Genomic DNA, 20,934 nt, shown 5'->3' on the forward strand with positions numbered 1-20,934 from the left:
AAGTAAATGTGGTGCAAATTAGAAAGATAATGGTTGATAGTCAGGTGTTTTTTTAATTTTGACTTAACAATGAGAGATGGCCAGGACCCCAAATTCCTATATCCTGGACTAGACAGATGCAAAACGTTTACAAGAAGAGACATGAGAGGCTAATGCAAACTGGTGGCACTGTTTGCTAGTATTTTGTCCCAAATCCCTATGTAGTGTTTTATCCTCATGACCTGAGTAAGAAGAACTTAAAGATCTACATCCTTTTTTACCTCTTTGGCTTAAGTCCTTCCCTGGATCCAGGCTGAGTGCTATTTGATGCTTGATTTCTCCTGAGCCCTGCCTTGGTCTCTGCTTGGTCTTTACTGCCTGTATGTGGTAACAGTAATATTTTGAAAAGAGAGCAACACTAAGATAAAAAAAAGTTAAACTCTTTGCTCCTCTATTCCAAGATGTTATCCTTGATATAGTAAAACCCTGTGTGTCTGTGAGCACTCCTTTTTGTTGATTCATTTTAAAGTTTTTCAGTGAACAGGTTGGGTGGATCAGGAAGCCTTGTACTTCTTCTAGATAAGTGGTTCTCAAGTTGTGGAGGTGAGGGTAGGAGGGAAAAAAAAAGATATGAAAGTATCCCAGGGAATGTTTCCAAGGAGAAGAGAGTGCTCATATCTCTGTGTGTGCAGGAGGAGGAGAGAGCATTGTAAAAACTTTCAGGGGGTACTGATAAACACCTGTCTTTCTTCTGACTGAAAATCACTGTCCTACAGGTGAGCAGGTAAGAAGACAGGAGTGACATTGGAGTTTAATATTTGAGAGGTGGGATGGCTCTGGTAGGTGATAAAGTCCAGGAAGTGGGCTACCAGGGTGGAACGGAGGTGAAAAGTTTTGGAGTAGAGGCCGGGAAAAATGAGGCTGGAATGCTGGGTGTGTCCACCAAAGGGTGGCTGAGCTTTGGCTTTCTCCTTTATTACCTGCAACACTTTCCCGAGCATCAAGTACATAGTGTGTGTTCAATAAATACTCTTAATAGACTGTGTACATTTCAGAAAAATGTATTACTTTTAATATCAATTATGTGAGCATGCAACATTGCTAAATACAAAAGTCATACAAGCTCACAAATGACTTCAGAGACTGCCACTTGTAATTAAAGAACAATTTAGGCCCTATTAAGACGTCATAAACATAGATCCGTTCCTGTTTTCACCTATGGCTATACATTTTCACCCTATTACTACTGGCTTCACTCAGAAACTCTATTGCCCGCAGTTACATTTCTTTACCCCTTAATGCTTCTCTGAAGAGAAATAGCCATTATCAGTCATCTTCTAAAACGGTGTATTTCCACTGTGCCTGAGTAAGACTCAAGTGTTGGGCATTTACAGTACACAGCTTTGGGAATATTGCCTAAAAATTGGACGCTACCTGTCTATTATCTGTTGGAAAAACATTTCTATGAATTTATGATATCAATATGTCAGCATAGGATACTTACAATTGATAAAAGGTAAATTTGAAAAGTTTACACTTGTTGCAAGTAAGTTGAAAAACGGAAAATTTCAATTTCTAGTTAATTAAACAAAATGAGTAGCATGGAACATAAAAAGTCTGAACCATGCTAAGTTTACAGGCTCCATGTCAGAAAAATGTCTTCTGGGAAGTATACCACAAAAAAATAAGGTGAAATTAAATTTATTATTATTATTTTTTAGATAAAAGTGCTACTCACATCTGTGTCATTGCTCATCTAGGTAACCTTGAGAAAAACAATTGCCCTTTCTGGGACTCAGTTTCCTCCTCTAAAATATGGAGGCTGATCTAGTCCATCTCTAAAAGTTCCCTTCCAGATAAACATGCTCTGTAACTGGCTTCAACTTTAGGGTGTGTGCAGTAGAAACCTCCCTGGAGACAGATAAACACAGTTTCAAATTTTATTCATCATTTATTAGCTTTTCAAGCTTGTAAAAGTTATACCTTATTGAGCCTTAATTTCCTTATTTGTGAAATGGAATAACGCTACCTCTTTAATTGAATTGTTTGAGAATTAAATGGGATAGTATGTGCTGTGAAGTGAATAGCATAAAGTCAGTTGGTTAACAGGAATTCAATGTGTATTATCAAATCAGTGTCTTAGTTTTCTACTCTTTCTTTCTCTCCTTAAAAATTCAATTCCTTGTATGTTACTGACTTGCAAGTAAAAGATATTATGATAAAATTTGGAAGATACTATGAACTTTTGCTGAGCAACATTTGTAGGATGTGAATGTTTTGGAAAGCTGATTTTTATTTTCTGGCTTGGGAATACCTCTGGATTTGAATATAGTAGACAAAGTAGCAGTAAGAGGTCAAAAATAATTCAAAAGCTCCATATGACTTCACAATTTAGCAACTATTATATATTCAAAGACAGGCATGATACCACATGCATTAATAATAGTATATCACACAGGAATATAAATCCTCCACATATACTCAACACTAGTCCTAAACTTTACAGAATCACATGAAATCAGTTTGGAATTCCACAATTTTAAGGATGAAGAGAACTTTACCTAGAATCACAAGAAAGCTATGAGGATAATAAATAAGGATATTAAAAAGTGATTGTATGGGTTGGATGTGCTAAATAGTCTAGCAGAAACTGTCTAAAATAGCCCCAGGAACCTCTTTTCCCACTTGCGAGTCTATTAATAGGTGGATTTGTTTGAATGTTAACTGGACATTTTGGATCCTACTGGGTTAAGCAGAAGGAAGTACTCTAAAATTTAATCTTTCCTATTGTCTCAAAGACTCACACTGTTAACATTTTTTCTAGTAATATGTGATTGAGGACCATGTGATACCCATGCCCTTATTCCACTCATTCAAAAAGTACTGTAAAGGGAGATGAGGGCAGACTTACCTTTCATCCTTTATGTAACTACAAAGGAGGGCTGAGTTCCTGGTATGTCCATATAGATTATCTGTTGAAACGCTGCTTAACCTACTTCACATGGGATTGTATCTAAGACCTCAAGGACAGTTAAGTGGGGTCTTTATTGCAAAGGGTCTTCCTGTTGCCTGCCATTTGTCCAGTAATTCATGAGCCATTGGCATATTACTGGTGCCTTATATATTACCACTGAGAAATAATTTCATAATACTGACCAGTGGGATTACACAGCTCATAGAAACTTTCCATATAAGAACCATGATGTCAAAACACAGCAGAGGCCACTAACAGTATTAATGAGGATTTTGTCAGCTTCTAATGATGATTATTATTGTATCAGAATGTAATTCACACTAATTATTAGTAAAAGTTTACAAACATTAGAAAGTGCATAATAACATTTGGATCTGATAGGGCTGAAAAAAGACATGAAAAACACAACACAAGGGCTTTACTTTTGTGATTGGTGTCCACATGATTGAAAGATCATTTTCTACATCTTTTGCTGCTCCGTGGCGATAAGTTGTCCTCCAAATTTTAATAGTATCATACAGCACTGTGATAAATTTGATTCCATAGAAGAAAATATTTCCCATGCTTAGTATTATCTTGTATTCTCTTTCCCACCTCCCCAATTCTCAAAAATTCTCATAATTGGAAATAAAAATATTCGTTGGAAAAAGTTCTCCACTTGGGAATAAGACAAAATTTGCAGTTTGAATTCTGGTCTGTGTAGACACCAAACAGACTGAATTCAGGTAATATTCACATTAATGGATATTTTCAAATGCCTGTCTAATAAGCAAAGGAGCCTTGATGAATCTGTTAGACTTAATTCATCAGCTGTGAATTAAGGGGAAAGATTAAGTTTTAAAAAATGTGTGTTCTGTCCTGTGCACACCACCACACTATGGAGCAGAATTTTTAGGCAGCCCTTTTAAAAATGAGTAGTATAAAAATTCACAGTAACGTACATCATTTTTGTTTTTCATAAGCAATCAAAGAAGGGGGCAGTGCTGAGCATCTATATTGTATAATACAAAACAGTGTAAATAACACAGCAGGAACACACAGATACATAATGCTAAAAACAGTGCTTTCTGGATGGTTCTTTTACTGGGTGAATACTTGGGCCAGAGATATTTAAACTCTGGGGTTCAACCAACCCTTTGCGATTAGACATAATTAAATCCTCTGACATTGTGAGGGGCCAGATGCTACAGGAAGAATCATCATCTAGGTCGGTGCTACTCTCTACAAGCATTTAATCATATGGTCAAGTGAAAGGATCCGTACAAAAATGACATCCAAACACAAGCCACATGATTTCAACCATTGCTGATGCCAGAGGTAGAGAAAAGTCTGTCTGCAGCCACAGCCTCTGCCCCCATTTTTAACATAACAAGCAGGTTCCTGCAATGCAGCACAGCCATTTTCTTTTCCCCCTTTTCACTCTTGGAAATAAATGCATTCCAGCCAGGCCTGGAGATTTGAGACATTGTCAGGTGTTGATGAAGATCGATCAAAGTGGAGTGTTAACTTTCAGATTTTGCTGCTTCTCCCTGGGCTTCCCCACTTTGTTCTGTTGAATTTCGCTGTGCATCTTCTTCACCTTCTGTTAGGGACATAAAAAAGGATAAAGGCAAAATAAAAATGACTGCTTATATTTACTGACTCTCAGTATATATATCATATTGGAAATTTCAGAAATACTCAAGTCTGAAATTCTCATAGAGACAAGTATATTTTCTTGGTAATCAATTCCCCATCAAGAAAACAGCTTAAGTGTTTCAAGGGCTGACTAATTCTGGTTCTGGAACAGCATGGCTCAAAAACAAAATAATAACTGAATTTTTAGAATGGTTAGTGATGCTCTATGCTTCTGATAAATAGCTGGGAAATCTCATGGCCAGGTCATGGCATGGCACTTGTACTTTCATAGGTTGCAGAAATCATACGTGTCTTTAGGAAGAAACCAGAAGTAGGGAACAAGTTTACCTTTTGATGCCTGACTATCTTATATTAAGAAATATTTTAAAATTACATTTTACATTATTCTGAACACTTGATGATAACCTAGCTGACTTCTCATAGGTTTAATTAATTTAAATTAAAAGCAACAGTGGAAGGACATTATGTCAGCTGGTTAGTCCCTTGTCAAATAGTCATGATGGCCTCTGGCCTGCCCTTACAGAACATATGTACAAATCCAATAAAACCACTTTCATAACTGCACCCTTAGCAACAATCTCAGCCATAGCAACACTAAAATTAAACAATGCTTTCTCTCCATATTAGGTCACTTTACCTGGGTGCAAGCTGCAGGCAATTCTTGATTCAAAGATTCAAATATTTGCATGTGTTAGCTTGTTACTAAGTGACCAATATGGCTTAGTGGACAAAGTATTTGGGGGTGTTGCAATAATGTGTGTTATATTAAATTTTGCTAAGAGTTTATTACCATAATTCAAATTAATTGAGATAAGTAGGCTGTCCATTATTTAGATGGAAATGTTGAAGGTAATTTCTCCTTTACGCTTAACAAGTACACACAAGACACCTCACCATGCACCATACTTTAGGGAAATTAAAAGCAGTTTTTCCACATAAAAATCATAAAAATCATATTCTGTTCTAAAGGGGTTCCAAGAATATCATGATGCATTATATAGAATTTTCATGTACTATCTTCACTATTAGAGAAATGAACAAGCCCCCAAGATGGCCTGAATCTGAGATGTATAGATTAGCATGAAATGAGAACTTGATAAATAGGAGAAGCTCTTGTCAACCAAAGGAATGAAGTCATATTAGGGCAGATGCAAGACGGTAGAATATTAAGGATGAAAGTGACGGCATAAATACAAGATGCGTATCTTAACTCCCATGGGGCTTGGGACTTTCTAGGTATCCAGGGATACTTCTCAGGGCTCAGAATAATGCTGCAAACACAGAGCTGTGGCTAAATAGATGCTTGTTAACAAGTCAAGATAAACATGGGACAACAATATTGTTGAGCATAAACTAAAATAGAAGCTGAAATACTCAGGAATTACAAAGGAAGTCCCACACTATTCTCAGCTAGTGATATTTAATTTGCCATTGTACAGTTGTCTTTTTTTTATGTTTTAGACTTTTGATTGTACAGTTATTACTTTTAGTTCTTTGTACTTCGAATAATAAATAAAGTCAGTGCTGTTTATACTTTGCCTTATTCTGGATTTTGTGATTTGAAGAGAAACAGAAAATTCTTTCAGGGTCTACAGAATTGTAATTAACATGTAGAAATATTTGAAAAAGAATATATCTGGAAGCATAAAGATATTTGAATTATTTAAAATTATTTAATTATAACATATTAATATAAAATATAAAATTATTTATTAATATAAAATGTCAACCTTTTTAAATTTTAACATAGTCTAATAGACTATGTTAAGATACTATAGTCTCTTGTATAAGAAAGGTCTTGAGGTTAATGAGTCTTAATTTCAGTGAAAACAAAAAAAGAAGAAATTAAACTACACTATGAATAAAAATGTCCTCATAGTAAGGGTGGCTAAAATTAATGCAGATTATTTAAAATAGAGTATTCATATAAAATACAAATTTTATGAAAAAGATTAGTAAATTCTCAAAGATTGCAGAAAAAAATATATTTACTTACTTCATGCCACCAAATTGGAATAATTCCCTATAGCTTTTCTCAGAGCTATTTTGAAAATTAACTCCTGGTAGTAACAGAGAAACAACGAAACCTAAAATATACATCAGTCTATATACTCCATGGAAGTGATTATTAAAGTTTTATTTTCAACCTGAGTTTTAAAAGACCAATCTATGACCTGCTGATCTGTAGTCATTGAATAAAGTTCTGTCAGTAGGTATTTTAAGGTAATGTTGCTGAGCTATTTCATTAACATATATATATATATACTCTGACTCAGTTTTCCAATAACTGGAAGGCTTTGCCCTGAAAATTCTAATAGCAAAGAATTATCAAGCTGTTACCATGAGTCAGAAACTGATCAGTGTTTTTCACATATATAACATTGTGGTTCCTTAATTGTGAACTCCTTTTTACTTTTAAAGATTATTTTTTGCACAAGTGTTTTTCAGGGAAATACATTCAGCTTTGATATTTGCAAAAGCTATGGATGGAAGAACCATCAGGGGATTCAGAAGTACTTTGACATGTCAAACTTACTTTACTTTTTCACTGGTAAAGTTAGATTTGGTGGGTAGGAGTTTGAGGCCCAATAGTAAGACAAATTTTTCAAACTCAGTCTATCATGAAAGGAAAACTAAAAGAACTTCTTACCTAAGACTTATTTATGTAATAGACTATTTTACTTCCATTCTCAATAAAAATGGTCCTGGAGACCCTTTTATTTTGAAATGGTTCTTGGAATCGAGATTCGTCAGACTCATCTGTGAATCTTGTTAAATATCTAATGCTATTAAATGTTACAGGTGGCCAAACTGTCAAAGGTAGGAGCTCCAACTTTGTTAAATGTTCTACATAAGATATTTCAGAGCTTTTATAGAGATTAGGATTAAAAAAAACAAACTCATGTGTTTCATTGATTGCATTAGTAAAATCAGATTAAGGATTCTGCATTTGAGTGGGAAACCCTGTAAGGTGCAGTCATTGAAAACAGAGTGGGAGTGATTAAGAGATTAGTACCTGCCTTTTATCTTGCCTTAGACTGTTTATAACTCTTTCTATTAGGTTACTTTCAAAGGTGTTTTTTCATGACTTAATCCTACTTAGCGAAGTGCTGCAAATCATTCCATGTTCATAGAGATGGATGTCAAACGACTCACCTGTCTTGTTGATATCAAGACCTGCTAATTTCAAGGCTAATTCATTGCTGTTACCACTTGCAGAGGAAACCAGGATATCATGTATTGCATTTCTTCTACCCGTTCTTCCTGAAGCAATAAAATCTGCATATGTAGTTTCCACATCAGTCATTGCTAACAAATATCCACATAGCAGGAGCTACAAAACAGAGAAAAATTAATAGGTAAATATAATGTTGGTCAATGGTAAACATTTAACAAAGACACTTGTTAAATTACTGGCCTATAATATGGATATGAAATAACTGTCTTGCTTACATGTCCACAAAGCAAGTAATGCTTTGATTCTTGATCAAAGGTCAGGGAACATTTTTTGTAAAGGGCCTGATAGTAAATATTTTAGGCTTTGAGGGTATATAGTCTTTATCCAACTACTCAACTCAATGGTTGTAGGACAAAAGTACTCAAAGAGAATACATTAAATAAAAGTAATACACTATACTTATAAAAATAGGCATAAGGCCAGATTTGGCCTGCATGACATAGTTTGTGGACATCCGGTTTAGATCATAAAATTCTCCTTCTCTAATACCATTTTAGTCAGTCTTCAACTCCAGAAAGAAGAACTTGAGCTCAGTAGCATACCAAAGTGGTGGGAGGTGGAGTGGAAGTGCTCCATCCTAGAGATAAGTGGTAAGCAAGGGCATTGTTTGCAGAGAACCTAAGAACGATAATGAAATTGACCAAAATCCAGTTTGCTTTTTATTATCATCATGCACCAGCAATTCTAAACAATGCCAGTGATCAAATACTGCCCCCAGTCCAGGAGGACAGCTCCCTTGTTGCCTCCTTTGTGAGTCATTCCTTGAGAGGAATAATCTTTCTTGACTGAAACTTTGAAATAAAGTCTTCAAAATTACAAAGGACTCAATGAAAGTGAGTTTCCCCAAACAAACCTGGTAACACACATACTTAATTAAAGACTTAATGAAGAAAATATTTTCAAGGTAGAACATGAGATACATGTAATAACAAAAGATCGTCAAATGTAAATCTTTAATTTCTTTTTCTATGTTAAAAACTCATATTCTTTCCTGAAGGTCAAAAGAGGGATGAATACTAAGATATGAATAATGAATTTCTGTTGGATTAATTTTGTTTAAACAGAACTTTAAAGTAGCACAATTTCCCTCCTATTCCTAAACATTCCAATTAAATTTTACTCTAGTTTAAGATTGAAAACTCATGCCAATAATCAAGAGAAAGGAATCTTTTCAAAATATACGAAATGTGGAAGAAGCTACAATGGTAGAACCCATACACTATCATGGACATGCACACTGTCACTCTGAAATAAATTGATGCCATTTACAGTGAAATCCAGGATGGCAGTCAGTAGCACTTTCCTTAAAGCTTAGTTCTTCTCCCAGTGCATAATGAGGGAGCTGTTAATTTAATCTGGGGAAAACTTTTATACTCTCTCTTCTGTAAGAGGAAGCTAAAAGAGGAAAGAGGGAGGAATAGCACAATACAAGTTTTGAAATAGGAAATATATGAATACTGCACGCTTTACTGTGACTGTATTATGGTTCCAATCACTTGACTATATCCACCATTCTTTTTTATGGGAATATGATTTAATGGTTGTTACCATGTTACTTAAAATTTCCAAATGCTCCTCAGAAGATCCTGGATTTAATCCTGCCCCTGACATTGGGTCATGGAGTGACAGAATATCACTTGACCTCCTGACCTTCCATTTTCTAATAAGTAAAGCAGGACAGCTGGATGACATAATCATTAATGACACTTTAAGTGAAAGTGTAAAAACAATGATCACTCAAAACTATATCATTTCTAGAATCTTGGATTTGGAAATTCCCTTCTGTGACCATAACCACCAATTTTTTTTTCTTTTCCTCTTACCCACAATGAATCTGTTCTTCACACTGGTCATATCTTCAATTCCTTTAACCCTTTTTGTTTTAGTTTCCTCTAGGCCCAGTCTGGATCAATTGCCCACCGTTTCGTGTAGCTTCTCATTAGCATCAAGAAGTCCCTTTGCTCTACCGTCACCTTGACTTTCCTAAGCCTCACCTGGGAAACAGCACGGTACACTTTCTCTGATCTCATTACTGGGTGGATAAGTGTTACCAAAAAAGTCACAAGATTGTGCCAATTGGCTCAACTAAACATTTTTACTCTATTATTAGTATACACTCTGAGTTGAACGGAAATTCTTTTGTTCACCTCTAGTTGAATCTTCCGTATGGCTTCTCTCTGTGGGAAGGATTCCAAACCCTTTGTAGTCCACACAACCAGACACTACCTGCCTCAAGAGGTGACTTTGCATCTTCCTTCTTGGAGAAGATATAGGACATCTGCTGCAAGTTCTCTTACATTTCTTCCTTTCTCAAATACATTTCTCTGTAAATCACTATTGTTTCTTTTCTAGATAAACTAGCTGCTTTCTTTTTAAGGCATGCTATTGATTCTGTTTCCTATTACCTCCTGTAGGATCTTTCTCCATCCATTTTTTTCTCAATAATTTGAGTCTTCTTTCTCCTCTGGATTTCTCCCTTAAGTTTATAAGCATGTTCAAGTCTTTCCTTACTAAAAAAAAAAAAATGAACCAACCATTCAACCAAATACCCATTCCTCAACATTCATAAATCTTTGCACTACCTTCTCTTTCCTTCATTAAACTTCTCAGAAGGGTTCAACTACTTTTATTTTCTCACTTTCCTTGAAGCAACCTTTAGAATTTTTCTATTCTATTGGCCTTTGTATAGTATGTTTTACAGAGACTACTTTCACATAGATCACTGAAATGATCTGTATTAACATTAAGTAACCGCTTAGTGTGAAATGTTCTTGTGAGTGTCTATCCTGTTTGAGCTCACGTGACACTGCCAGTTACGTTCTCCTTGAAACTCTCCCCTAGCATATATTAAAAGTTATAGGAATTAATTAATTAATTAAAGTTAATTATAGGAATCAGACTTATCTGTATATGAATCTAGACTTTCCATTTACTTGTTATGCTAGGTCTAATCCCTCTGTACTCAGTTCTTCATCTATAAATTGTGATAAATATACTTAGTTCTCAAGATTATGAGAATTTACTTGGATTATGTATCTCAAGAGACTAACACAGTGTTTGGCACATGGTGGGTAAGTACTGATTAAAAAAAAAAAACTGTCACTTTCTTAGCTTTCATGATACCTTACTATCCTGGTTCCATCCCATTTGACCTTTGTATTTTTTACAGACTTCCCTTTCTCGGGTCACCTTTAGAAATAAGAGCACATTTTGTAGGAATTTAGAATCAGTCATTGACCTTCTTTACTTACTTACTTGAATAACTCATCTAATCCCAATGCTTCTAATTCCTCACTATGGATAATACAAAAGTCTGCATCTGCTATTTAGAGTGTTCTCCCAAGCTCCTCACACACAAGAGCAACTGCCTGCTGAATAGGGACTTCCACTTGGTTTTGCACAAACATTTCAAAGTCGATGAAACAAAGTAAGACAACAACAAAACACATAAATAGAGAAAACTGGCTTCATTAATACGCTGTGTTGGGGCATATTTTGACTTATTTCTCTCACTTGATATCCATGTCTAATCATCTGCTAGGTCATGTTGGTTTCTATTTGATGTCACTCATATTTATTCTCTGTAAAACATAGAAAAAACTCTTACCAGGATTATTGCTGAGTTTTCCCACAATCTGAAAAGAACCCACTTTTGCTGCTTTAACTTTAACCACTCACTCTCATACTTGGTATGCTACAGAAAAATGCACAGTGTTTCCCCAGAGCTTCTCTGATGGTGCATTTGCTCAAGTCTGTTATTCAACCTGGAATGCCTTCTCCTGACAAACTTGCTTGTTGAAATGGATTTAGCCCTCAAAATTCAGCCAATGCCATCTTCTCTTTGTCTTCTTTCCCCTATCTCTTCACCTAGCACTCCCACAGGCCTTGATTTGTGCCGGTACAAGGCGTTAAAATTCTAACTGGCATCATGGTTGCCTCTCCTTCTAGACAGATCACAAGTTCTGACAAGACAGGAAATGCATTTTGTTAATATTTTAACTACATAGAATTCCTAGTAGAGCCTTTTGCACATAATCAGTGCTGAATAAAAGTATGTTGAATAGAACTGAACAATGAGGAAGAAATACATTAATCACCTTTCATCAGTAGCCACAGAGAATTTCCCTATCCCTGGGTTATACTAAATCACCAAATCCTAAAACTCTGGAAGGTTTTATAGGTGAAAAATCTGAGGACCAGATAGTTCAAGTGATCTGCCCATCTTCACATAGTTAATTAAGTAAGTGGTTGGAATGAAGGTCTTCAAATCTCAGTCCACTCTTTCTGTTTTACCAGGTTGCCTGTCTGTGAGTAAGCTACGAATTTGCATAAAGTTTTTGACCTTGAAGGAATTCGGTGCTATTATAATGATATTTTCATTACCTACTCCACTACCATTAACCAACGCAGTACTTAGTTTCTATGTTACTTTAAAGATTTAGAATTGGATATCTTTACCGATTTCTTTCTATGGTCACATTTTGAAATAAGGGCACATTTTGTGGAAATTTAGAATCAGTCATTGACCTTCTTATATCTATCAAATATATCTGATAAGAAGGCGAAGTAGGTTACAGGAATAAGCTCATCTCAAAGTCATTGTTATTGTCTTTCATTCTTAGTCTCTTTATGGCTTTTTAAAACATAGGCTTTAAAAATAGCACAACTGCTATTATTTCTCATCTGATAACAATGTTATGAAGTAGGCAAAAATATCCTCATTTTCATTTGAAGAAAATAAGTCAGAGATGTTAAGTGACTGCTAAATAACACACGGAACTATGACTTGAACCCAGGTCTGTGGGTTTTGCATAAAGAACACTGTATTTTGCAATAAAGTTCCTTGTTTTTTGCCATTGTCATTTTTTAAAATGTAGACTGTCATAATAATACTCGTGTATGTGGGAGTTTACATCTAATTCACTTTGCTGATAATAGTTTTAAGAAGATTTGAAATATCAGAGTGAGAGAGAAAAAAGTGGTGACATTTTCCATGAGAAGATATGAATTAAAAGGAGTACTGTGTTATGATTTGTATAACTGGGAATGTTAATTTCTGTGACGGTGGTAATTCTATTTATAAGAGGGGAGCCAAAAACTTAATTTGAATTTTCATTTAGGGTACTCCTAAGTAATGAGCACATGGAAGAAGAAACAGGGTTATGAGAGATGTATGTGTATACTGTGTTCACCTTTGAAATGTGTGTATCTAGATTTCAATTGGATTGAGTGAAAGACAATAATGAGAATTGTGAGAATAGGTTATTCTGTAAACTCCTTTTCTTCTTAAGCATTTATGAAATATACTTGCTAGATTGATGTGCATCTTATTGTAAACCTCTAAGGTAACATAGAAAGTACTGGGCATTCAATTATGGTAGCCATTATAATTATTATTATAATAGTTATTATTATAAAGTAGTATTTCACTTTTATTAGATTTGTTTTCTCCAGACAATAAACTTAATTTTCAGTAAAAAGAAAGATAGCTGACAAATAGCACATATTTAAATACATGCATGAAGAATATAATTACATTTTGAAACAAAACATATACATGTTATAAACTCTGTATCTTTTTCTCTCTCTCCATGATTATACTTCCTTAATGAATTCCCATTAGGTGCTCAAAAACAGTAATTTTTACATGCATGGCAGCTATGTTTTTTTCCTTTCAGCTAAACATCTTGACACAGCTTTTCAATTTATTGATATGACTACCAGAGACTGGAAATAACTTTTACACCAATATAATCACTGTATAATGACTTGTAGTTAGCTTAGAAATTCTGGGGAAACTGTTGCCAAATGACTATGGCTGACAGATGTTCACCCAAAAATGACAAAAGTCAAAAAAAAAGTCTAATAAGTGTCAGCAGCTGGTAGAGATTTAATAGAGTAGCACTTAGCACACATTCTGGCCTTATGCAAAATAAACTAATCAGAATAAAACTTGGAAAAATTTACCAAAAGTGGGCTTAGACTCTTCACTAAAGCTTCCTACTTATGTTGCTATAATTAGAATTTTCTAGACATGAAAAAATGGTAGTATTGGATATAAACAAGATAATATGGTGCTATTTTTTGTATCTAGTTATATACAAGAGCTAATTATACTAATATTCAAAGTCTGATTAGAGGGAGGAAAAGACATTTTATTATTTAAGTACTGTACTATTTAAAATTAGATTACATTTTTAAGCATACATTTCTAAATATTGATATCTAAAAATCTAATCAAAATTCATGACTAAGAAATAACCTTGCTTTCTTTTCCCCCTTCTTAAAAAAGTCTCACTTTCTCCCTCTTTAACAAAGGAAACAGTATATTGGTATTCTAAAATTGTTTTGTTTGTATAATGGATTTCTAAACTGAGATTCATAATTTGTGTTGGTCTTTCCCTTATTTATGCCCTTTATCTTTTTAAATATCATTTACACAAATTGAGAGAATAAACCAGATTTCACCCTAGCATAATTTATAGATTTAGATAGACTGCAAGAGGCTAGAAAAAGTATGTACTTACGTCTCCTGTATTAAACAAATTGAAGCGTCCGCATAGATGTATTCTAAAAGAAGTTGGGTCTAGGAAGCTGCTTAAATGATTTTTATAGTGACATTGAGTCATGAGCCAAATGGTGACTGGATAACATGCTAATTTTACTCCTGTAAATGGGGACACATGAAATGAGACTCACAGACTTGGAAGAAAGAATGGAGAGAATGTCATCAGCAGGCACTGAAGTCTTCTCTCTAATATAAATGGTATGATTTTTTTTTTTTAAAAGAGAAGGAAAATTCTTCCTCTACCATTATTACAAATGCAGTTACATGACTTCTCCATTGTTACTTTATGAAATCATGTGAAGTTTGCTAAAAGTCCTTGAGTAGTTTCCTATGTGCTTAAGACTTGGTCTACATTAGTGTTTCTGAAACGTTTTGGTCTCAGATATCCATTACATTATCAAAAATTACTGAGAACCCGAATGAGATTTTGTTTATATAGTTATATCTGCCAATATTTACCATATGTGAAATTAAGACTGTAAATTTTAAATATTTATTAATTCACTTAAAATATAAATAACAAGCCCATTACGTGTCAATAAATAATATATTTTTAGTGAAATGAAATATATATTCCAAAGCCAAAATAAAATAGTGACAAGAATGGCATTGTTTTACATTTTGAAATTCTCTGGCTTAGTTTTGCAAATGTCTGGCTTAATAAAAGACATCTGGTTTCTCATAACTGCTTCTGCATTCAATGTCTCAATATGTTGTTTTAGTTGAAGTATATGAAGAAAATCTGGCCTCACACAGATTTCTTAGTTGGAAAAGTGAGGAGAATTTTAATAGCTTTTTCAGATAATTATGGATTTTTAAATTTTGCAATGTGGAATCTAAAACCATATCAATATGCTTCCCTTACTGTTTAATTAAAATCTATTGTCTACTTTGCACCTTAAATGGATCTTTTACCCATGTGTATTTTTAAAAATATCAGGTATTGGTCACTTGGAAAAATATTGGTTCACTAGGTTATGCAAAATTTCCAAATAGTAGCTTATTTCATTATACAATATCACATTTGTTAGTAATGCCACCTATCTCAACAGAAAATTCTTTAAGAATTGAGAAACTGACAAGTTCACAGGGGCCGATAATAAGTTTTCCAAAATTGTAATTTTTATTTGAAAGCTCAGATTTTATCATTGGCAACAGATACAGTTGGATTTTGCTTCTCTTGAAGTGACAAGCTCACTTTGTTCATTTTCAAGAAAATCTCTGCCAAATATCCAAGTTTGAAAAAACCACAGTTTGCTTGTCAGTTGTTCTTTCAAGTAAAAATGGTGATTCATGAGAAAAGTGGCTAATTTAGCTCTCAACCCAAGCAGTCACACAAGTACTTACTTGAGACAACCATGCAATTTGGTACATCTTCACTGACTTACCATTTCATCACACAGAATATTAAAAAGACCTCTACTCAAGGGTCAAGATTTGACGAAATTAGTATATTTTTACTCCTTAATCAAGTACATTCTTAGGTACATCTTGCATTTTACAAATATTAACTCTGAGTGTGTGGCAGTGAAGAATACCAGGCTTACTAGTAGAGTTTGCTGCTACTGACTTGATTCATGCTAAGGTGTCAGCAGTTTTCCCCACCATGATTTTGCACCATTAGTGCAAATGGCAGCCAAGTGAAAAAGGTAAATAGCATCTGTATTATTATGAAAATTATTTTAAACTTGTGAATCCACTGAAAGTATCTCAGGGAATGACTGAAAGGGTTTTGGGGACATGCAGGAGTTGGGGGGACCAAATTTTGAGAACTGTTGATCTACACAGTAACAGGAAGCTATCCGACAAACACTACGGATTATAGAAGGGAACCCTTTTGTAAAGAACTTAACTAAGCAAGTTTTTGATTCCTAAAATATTCTGGAAATCATCAGCTATTTCCATGCTAAGTACAATACTATCTATCTTTTTCTCTTTTCTTTTCCTGTATAAGAATATTACTTATTTATCTAATTCAGGCTTACAAACAATCTAATAGCTTATTTCTAAGAACAACCCCCAAAATCTCACAAATCAGAGGGCTTCAAATTAAGTCTCATGAGCTCAGGACAGGGTGCCAGAACTTGATGCTACCTTAGTTCCCCTTTTCCTTGAATTGGGCTATATTCTAGTCACATTTTGGAGTAAGTGACAACAAAGAAGAAATCAAGAACCATACCCTGTTAATAGCAACAATTTGAAAATTTCCACAGAAGTCTCCTCTGTTAAGGCATAATTATAAATCCTGCACCAGATCATGACATTGCATGCTCTAGAATGCCATTTGGTATAATGGGACACGAATTGTCCTTTAGAAGAGTTTGAATAGTGTCCTATCAAAAGCACACTTAAAAAAAAGTAATCTCATATACTGAGTTGTATCACAGAATGATGCCAACACATATTAACTCTGCAAAGTCAAACCCTCTTTTGTTCTAAATCCAAGGCACTGACTTTTTTAATCACAAAATATTGCTAGAATAAATTTTGCCTAATATGAGAAAAAATAGGCAGTCTTTGATGGTTTTCACAGTAAGTTTTTGACTAATACTACTAGAAATAATAACCCATCTACATTTGTTGGGGGGAATTCTTCACTTCTTCCCTGATTTTCAGTGTATAATAAAAATTCTCAAGTTCAAAAATTTCTAACATTTGATACTAATGGTTATTCTTCTCAATCTTCTCTCTATTCATCAATTCATCTCTGATCCCCAGTTATGTGATAATTGCGATCCTTATGCCTTCATTCAAGATTATATATATATTTTTCCTTGTTTTGACATGGGCACATTTTCATAGTTTTTGAAAATTCATGACCTAGTCAATTGTATTATTACTTAACTTCTTCTCTGAAACTTCCTTTAGCCCAGATTCAAATCCTTTGTAATGAGAAATCTAAGCCTAAAAATGTTATAAAGCCAGAAGCGCAGGCTATCTTAAGAAAATATTTTCACGGTCTAATTAGGCAACAAGTGACCTCAAAGCTATTCATAAATTCCTTTCTTGATTTCTGGCTGACCCGTTCACCATCCTTAAAAACAGAAATGTCTTCATTGTTTTGTGTTTCTCAAGTCTCACTTGTATTTCATCTGCTTACGCTCTATAGAAAATCTTGCCTAATGACTTTATGGAGAATGTCAAGGTCATCCTATATAAATTCCTTCAATTGCTGTTTCTTTATCATCACATCAAAATTGCCATCTTTTTATTTGAGTCCTTTTGCCAACATTAATACCTGACTGGTGCTCTTGATTCTATCTTCTCTCCTATTATTTTTCCTTCAATCCTGCCTTGTGCTTCTGGAGTCTTTCTTTTCCCTGCTTCTCCAATGCCTATAAAATTATTTACATTTTCCCTGTTATAAAATATATTTCATCTTTTAGCTCTGTTCTTTTTGTCACTCACCTTTTACTTTCATTTACTCTCAAACTTACAGAAAAAGAGGTAGATACTAATTTTCCTGCATCCTTTACAATGCTTTATTTTTAATTCCTTTGCAATTTAACTTACATATCTATCAATTTACCAGAATTGTTTTCTCAGAGAAAAACCATTACAGATTAATCACAAAATTCAATAGGTTTTTCACAGTAATCATCTATATCAAATTGTATACATTTTACATTGTATTCCTCTCTTCTTGAAACATCTTTCTCCCTTGGCTCTGATAGTTACTGTACTCTTGATTCCCTCATAATCTTCTTATATTTCTTCTTGCTCTTTCCCTCACTTAACTATTAAATAATATTTTTTCTCTCTTTTGTTCTTTATGTTCTGTTTGGTAATCTCATTTACCCCAATTGTCTTAATTTCCAACTGTGTATAGATGGCTATCAAATCTATAATTTGGGGGCCTGATATTTTTCTGAAGCGTAGCTTGGGAATTTTTACTGCCTATGGGATATTCCCCCATGTTTGTCCTTAAAAACTCAAATTCAGTAAGTTCAAATGGAATCTCTTTGCTGCATCTCTACCTCCACCCCCCCAAACTATTTATTATCCTTATCGTTTTAGTGTATATTACTACTATTTTCTTAGGTATCCATGATATTAATAGAAATCTTAGAATTGTGTTCAATTACTTCCATCTCACTAATTCTTCCCATCTAATCAATTCTGAAACCTCATTGTTTTAATTCTATCCATTCAATGCTTCTTAAATATTCTTCATTTCCGTTCTTTGGTCACTCCCTTCATCATCTCTTTCTTGACAATTGCAATTATAGGCTAACTACTTACTTATCTAAACTTATTCTTTTCCAAGTTACCCTTTACACGTTCGCCAGAATTAACTTTATTAAACATAAAATACTCAAAATTCTTCAGTGGCTCCTGGGAACCCTCAAAACATAGTTGTAACTTTATTTGCATGGCTCTCAGGAATGTGAACCCAACCTAACTTACTAGCTTTTTTCCCTATACTATCTCTCCCATGTATACTAAGTTAGATCATAGCAAACACTTGCTATATCTCTGGTGTTCTCTTATTGGTCTTCTCATGCTGTTTTTCTCAACCTGGAGTGACCTTCTCTCCCAATGACAACAAAATCCTCCTCATCTTTCAAGCCCAGTTTATAAGCCACAACACCTCCCCATCTCCAGGTAAAATAAATAAATTTATTATAATATTTATTTAATTTGGCACTATGCAAGAATTAATTATTTTCATGTTGCTCTTCTTCCTATATTATATGTTCCTTGAGATCTGGGTCTTTGATTTTTGAGTCCCCTCAGAATGCTTGGCACAGGATTTTGTATGTTGTTCTTACATCTGCAAAAAGTATATTGTAGATTTATTTTCAAACATCATACTCATGATCCTTATTGGTAAAGTAAATTTGTCAAGGTTATCCCATTGTCAATAGGAAAAGTATTGATAGCTCAGAAAGCATGTTTCTTTATTCTTATTCATTTTTTTCCTGTCTCATAATACTTATCATCAATATAAAGAGATGAACTCTAATCATTTCCTCTAATACACTTTTTCTTCTGTGTATTCTTAGTTATGACAGAAAATTTTTTAAAAAATAACAGCAACAAAAAGCACTCTAGAATTCCAAGTAATCTATCCTATTTTCACTTTATGGAAGGTTACCTCTTTTTAAGTTTTTTATAAAATATATATGACTAAAGTAGCGAATTAATGCATGGAATGATTTGTTCTGTCCTTCTTTTGTTAAGTCTTTTTACATCATTTATTTAATATTTCAAAAGGTTTATAAATCACTTATTAGCTAATCTTTGCAGCATCCCTGCTGAGACAGTCAATTAGCTGAAGCAGTACTGCTGGTTGGCAACTGACACGTAATATTACTTGCACATTACAGATGAAGAAACTAAAACAGAGAGAGGTTAATCAACTTGACCATGTCTTACACAGTGAGTGGTAGTACTGATGTCAGAATAGGGACCTGGGGTTATTCACATCAAAACCACAAAAGCATTAAGAGTCCATAGCTGGTGCTGTTCTTTATTATATTATGCTTTCTAAACCCTTTGTTTAATATCCTTTTCTGGCTCTCTATGAGTCCAAGGAGGAAAGATACTTTTAAAATCTATACCTTCTCATTAAACTAAGACTATTTTTTTCTACATCCAATAAATATTTAGTTTTTGTAAGGACATTAGAACATCGACACATTTCTTCTCAGAATAACTCATTATTAACTTTTCCATCTTTAAAAGCACAATGAAAGATCAAATCAATCTCAGTAATATTTTCTGGTCTGTTCTAAGTTGTAATAATGACCATAATAACAAAACAGCTATTGTTTACTAATTATTTATCAATAATAACAAAAATATCAAGTATTTGCCAGATACAACACTAAGAAGTTTATGTGAATTGTATAGTTTAAATTCATCAACAAATTTATCAAAGAGGAATGTTCATTATCTCAGTTTTAAAGATGGAATATTAAAGGTTTAGAAATATTGTCATGAAACTGATAGGTGATTTAACCACTTACAAAACCAGTTGCCATTTTCCAACATTCATTTTGGAACATACTGTACTTAATTTTTTGTTGATGGTTTGCCATCCCTATTTTTTTTTTTTTTTAATATGTAAGCAGTTCACATACTGTGGTGTTGAGACATTACTGTGTAGGGTGATATTTTATTGACATCCCTGCAGAACCTGGCTTTTTAATACTATCATCTGATATACATCATATTAATTGACACTGCAATTTCTTCCTTGATTTGTATATTTTTTTCTACAAACACTTTGCATTCCAACTTCCACGTATCTGATTTACTCATCCATGTGATGGTCTTCATCTTCAGACATCTTGCTGTCTGGGCTGTTCAACCCTGTGACAGTAAAAGCACACTCACTAGGGAATAGGAGTTTGAGAAGGACTTAGAAAATTGTTTGACACCTGAAAAAAATGGCTCCAGAATATGAAAACAAATCTGCAAAATTGAGATAAAAACTTGTGTAATTAATATTTTCAACTAATATTACTACAACAGCAATGTTACTCAGCTTTCATATAGTTATCTATAAATTATATTGGATATGTGACTTGG

At 33.9% G+C, this 20,934-nt stretch overlaps 1 protein-coding gene across 6 annotated transcripts in view; it reads right to left on the reverse strand.

The window, feature by feature from the left end:
• Nucleotides 1-1,024: 1,024 nt before the first annotated feature.
• Nucleotides 1,025-20,934, reverse strand: part of PKIA (cAMP-dependent protein kinase inhibitor alpha) — a 103,748-nt gene continuing 83,838 nt past the window's right edge. For 4 of the 6 annotated variants that reach the window (XM_007185079.3, XM_007185081.2, XM_007185078.2 and 1 more), the window contains 2 exons: nucleotides 7,748-7,925; nucleotides 1,025-4,535 (listed from right to left, as the gene is read on the reverse strand). In XM_007185079.3, the coding sequence (XP_007185141.1) occupies nucleotides 4,456-4,535; nucleotides 7,748-7,898 (231 nt within the window). In that variant the 5' untranslated portion in view covers nucleotides 7,899-7,925 and the 3' untranslated portion in view covers nucleotides 1,025-4,455. Of the gene's footprint in view, nucleotides 4,536-7,747; nucleotides 7,926-14,356; nucleotides 14,433-20,934 lie in introns of those variants that run through there. The other 2 variants (XM_007185080.2, XR_009005824.1) reach the window with 2 other exon arrangements.

The sequence above is a fragment of the Balaenoptera acutorostrata genome, chromosome 17 (assembly GCF_949987535.1).
Source record: "Balaenoptera acutorostrata chromosome 17, mBalAcu1.1, whole genome shotgun sequence".
In the NCBI taxonomy this organism is placed as follows: domain Eukaryota; kingdom Metazoa; phylum Chordata; class Mammalia; order Artiodactyla; family Balaenopteridae; genus Balaenoptera; species Balaenoptera acutorostrata.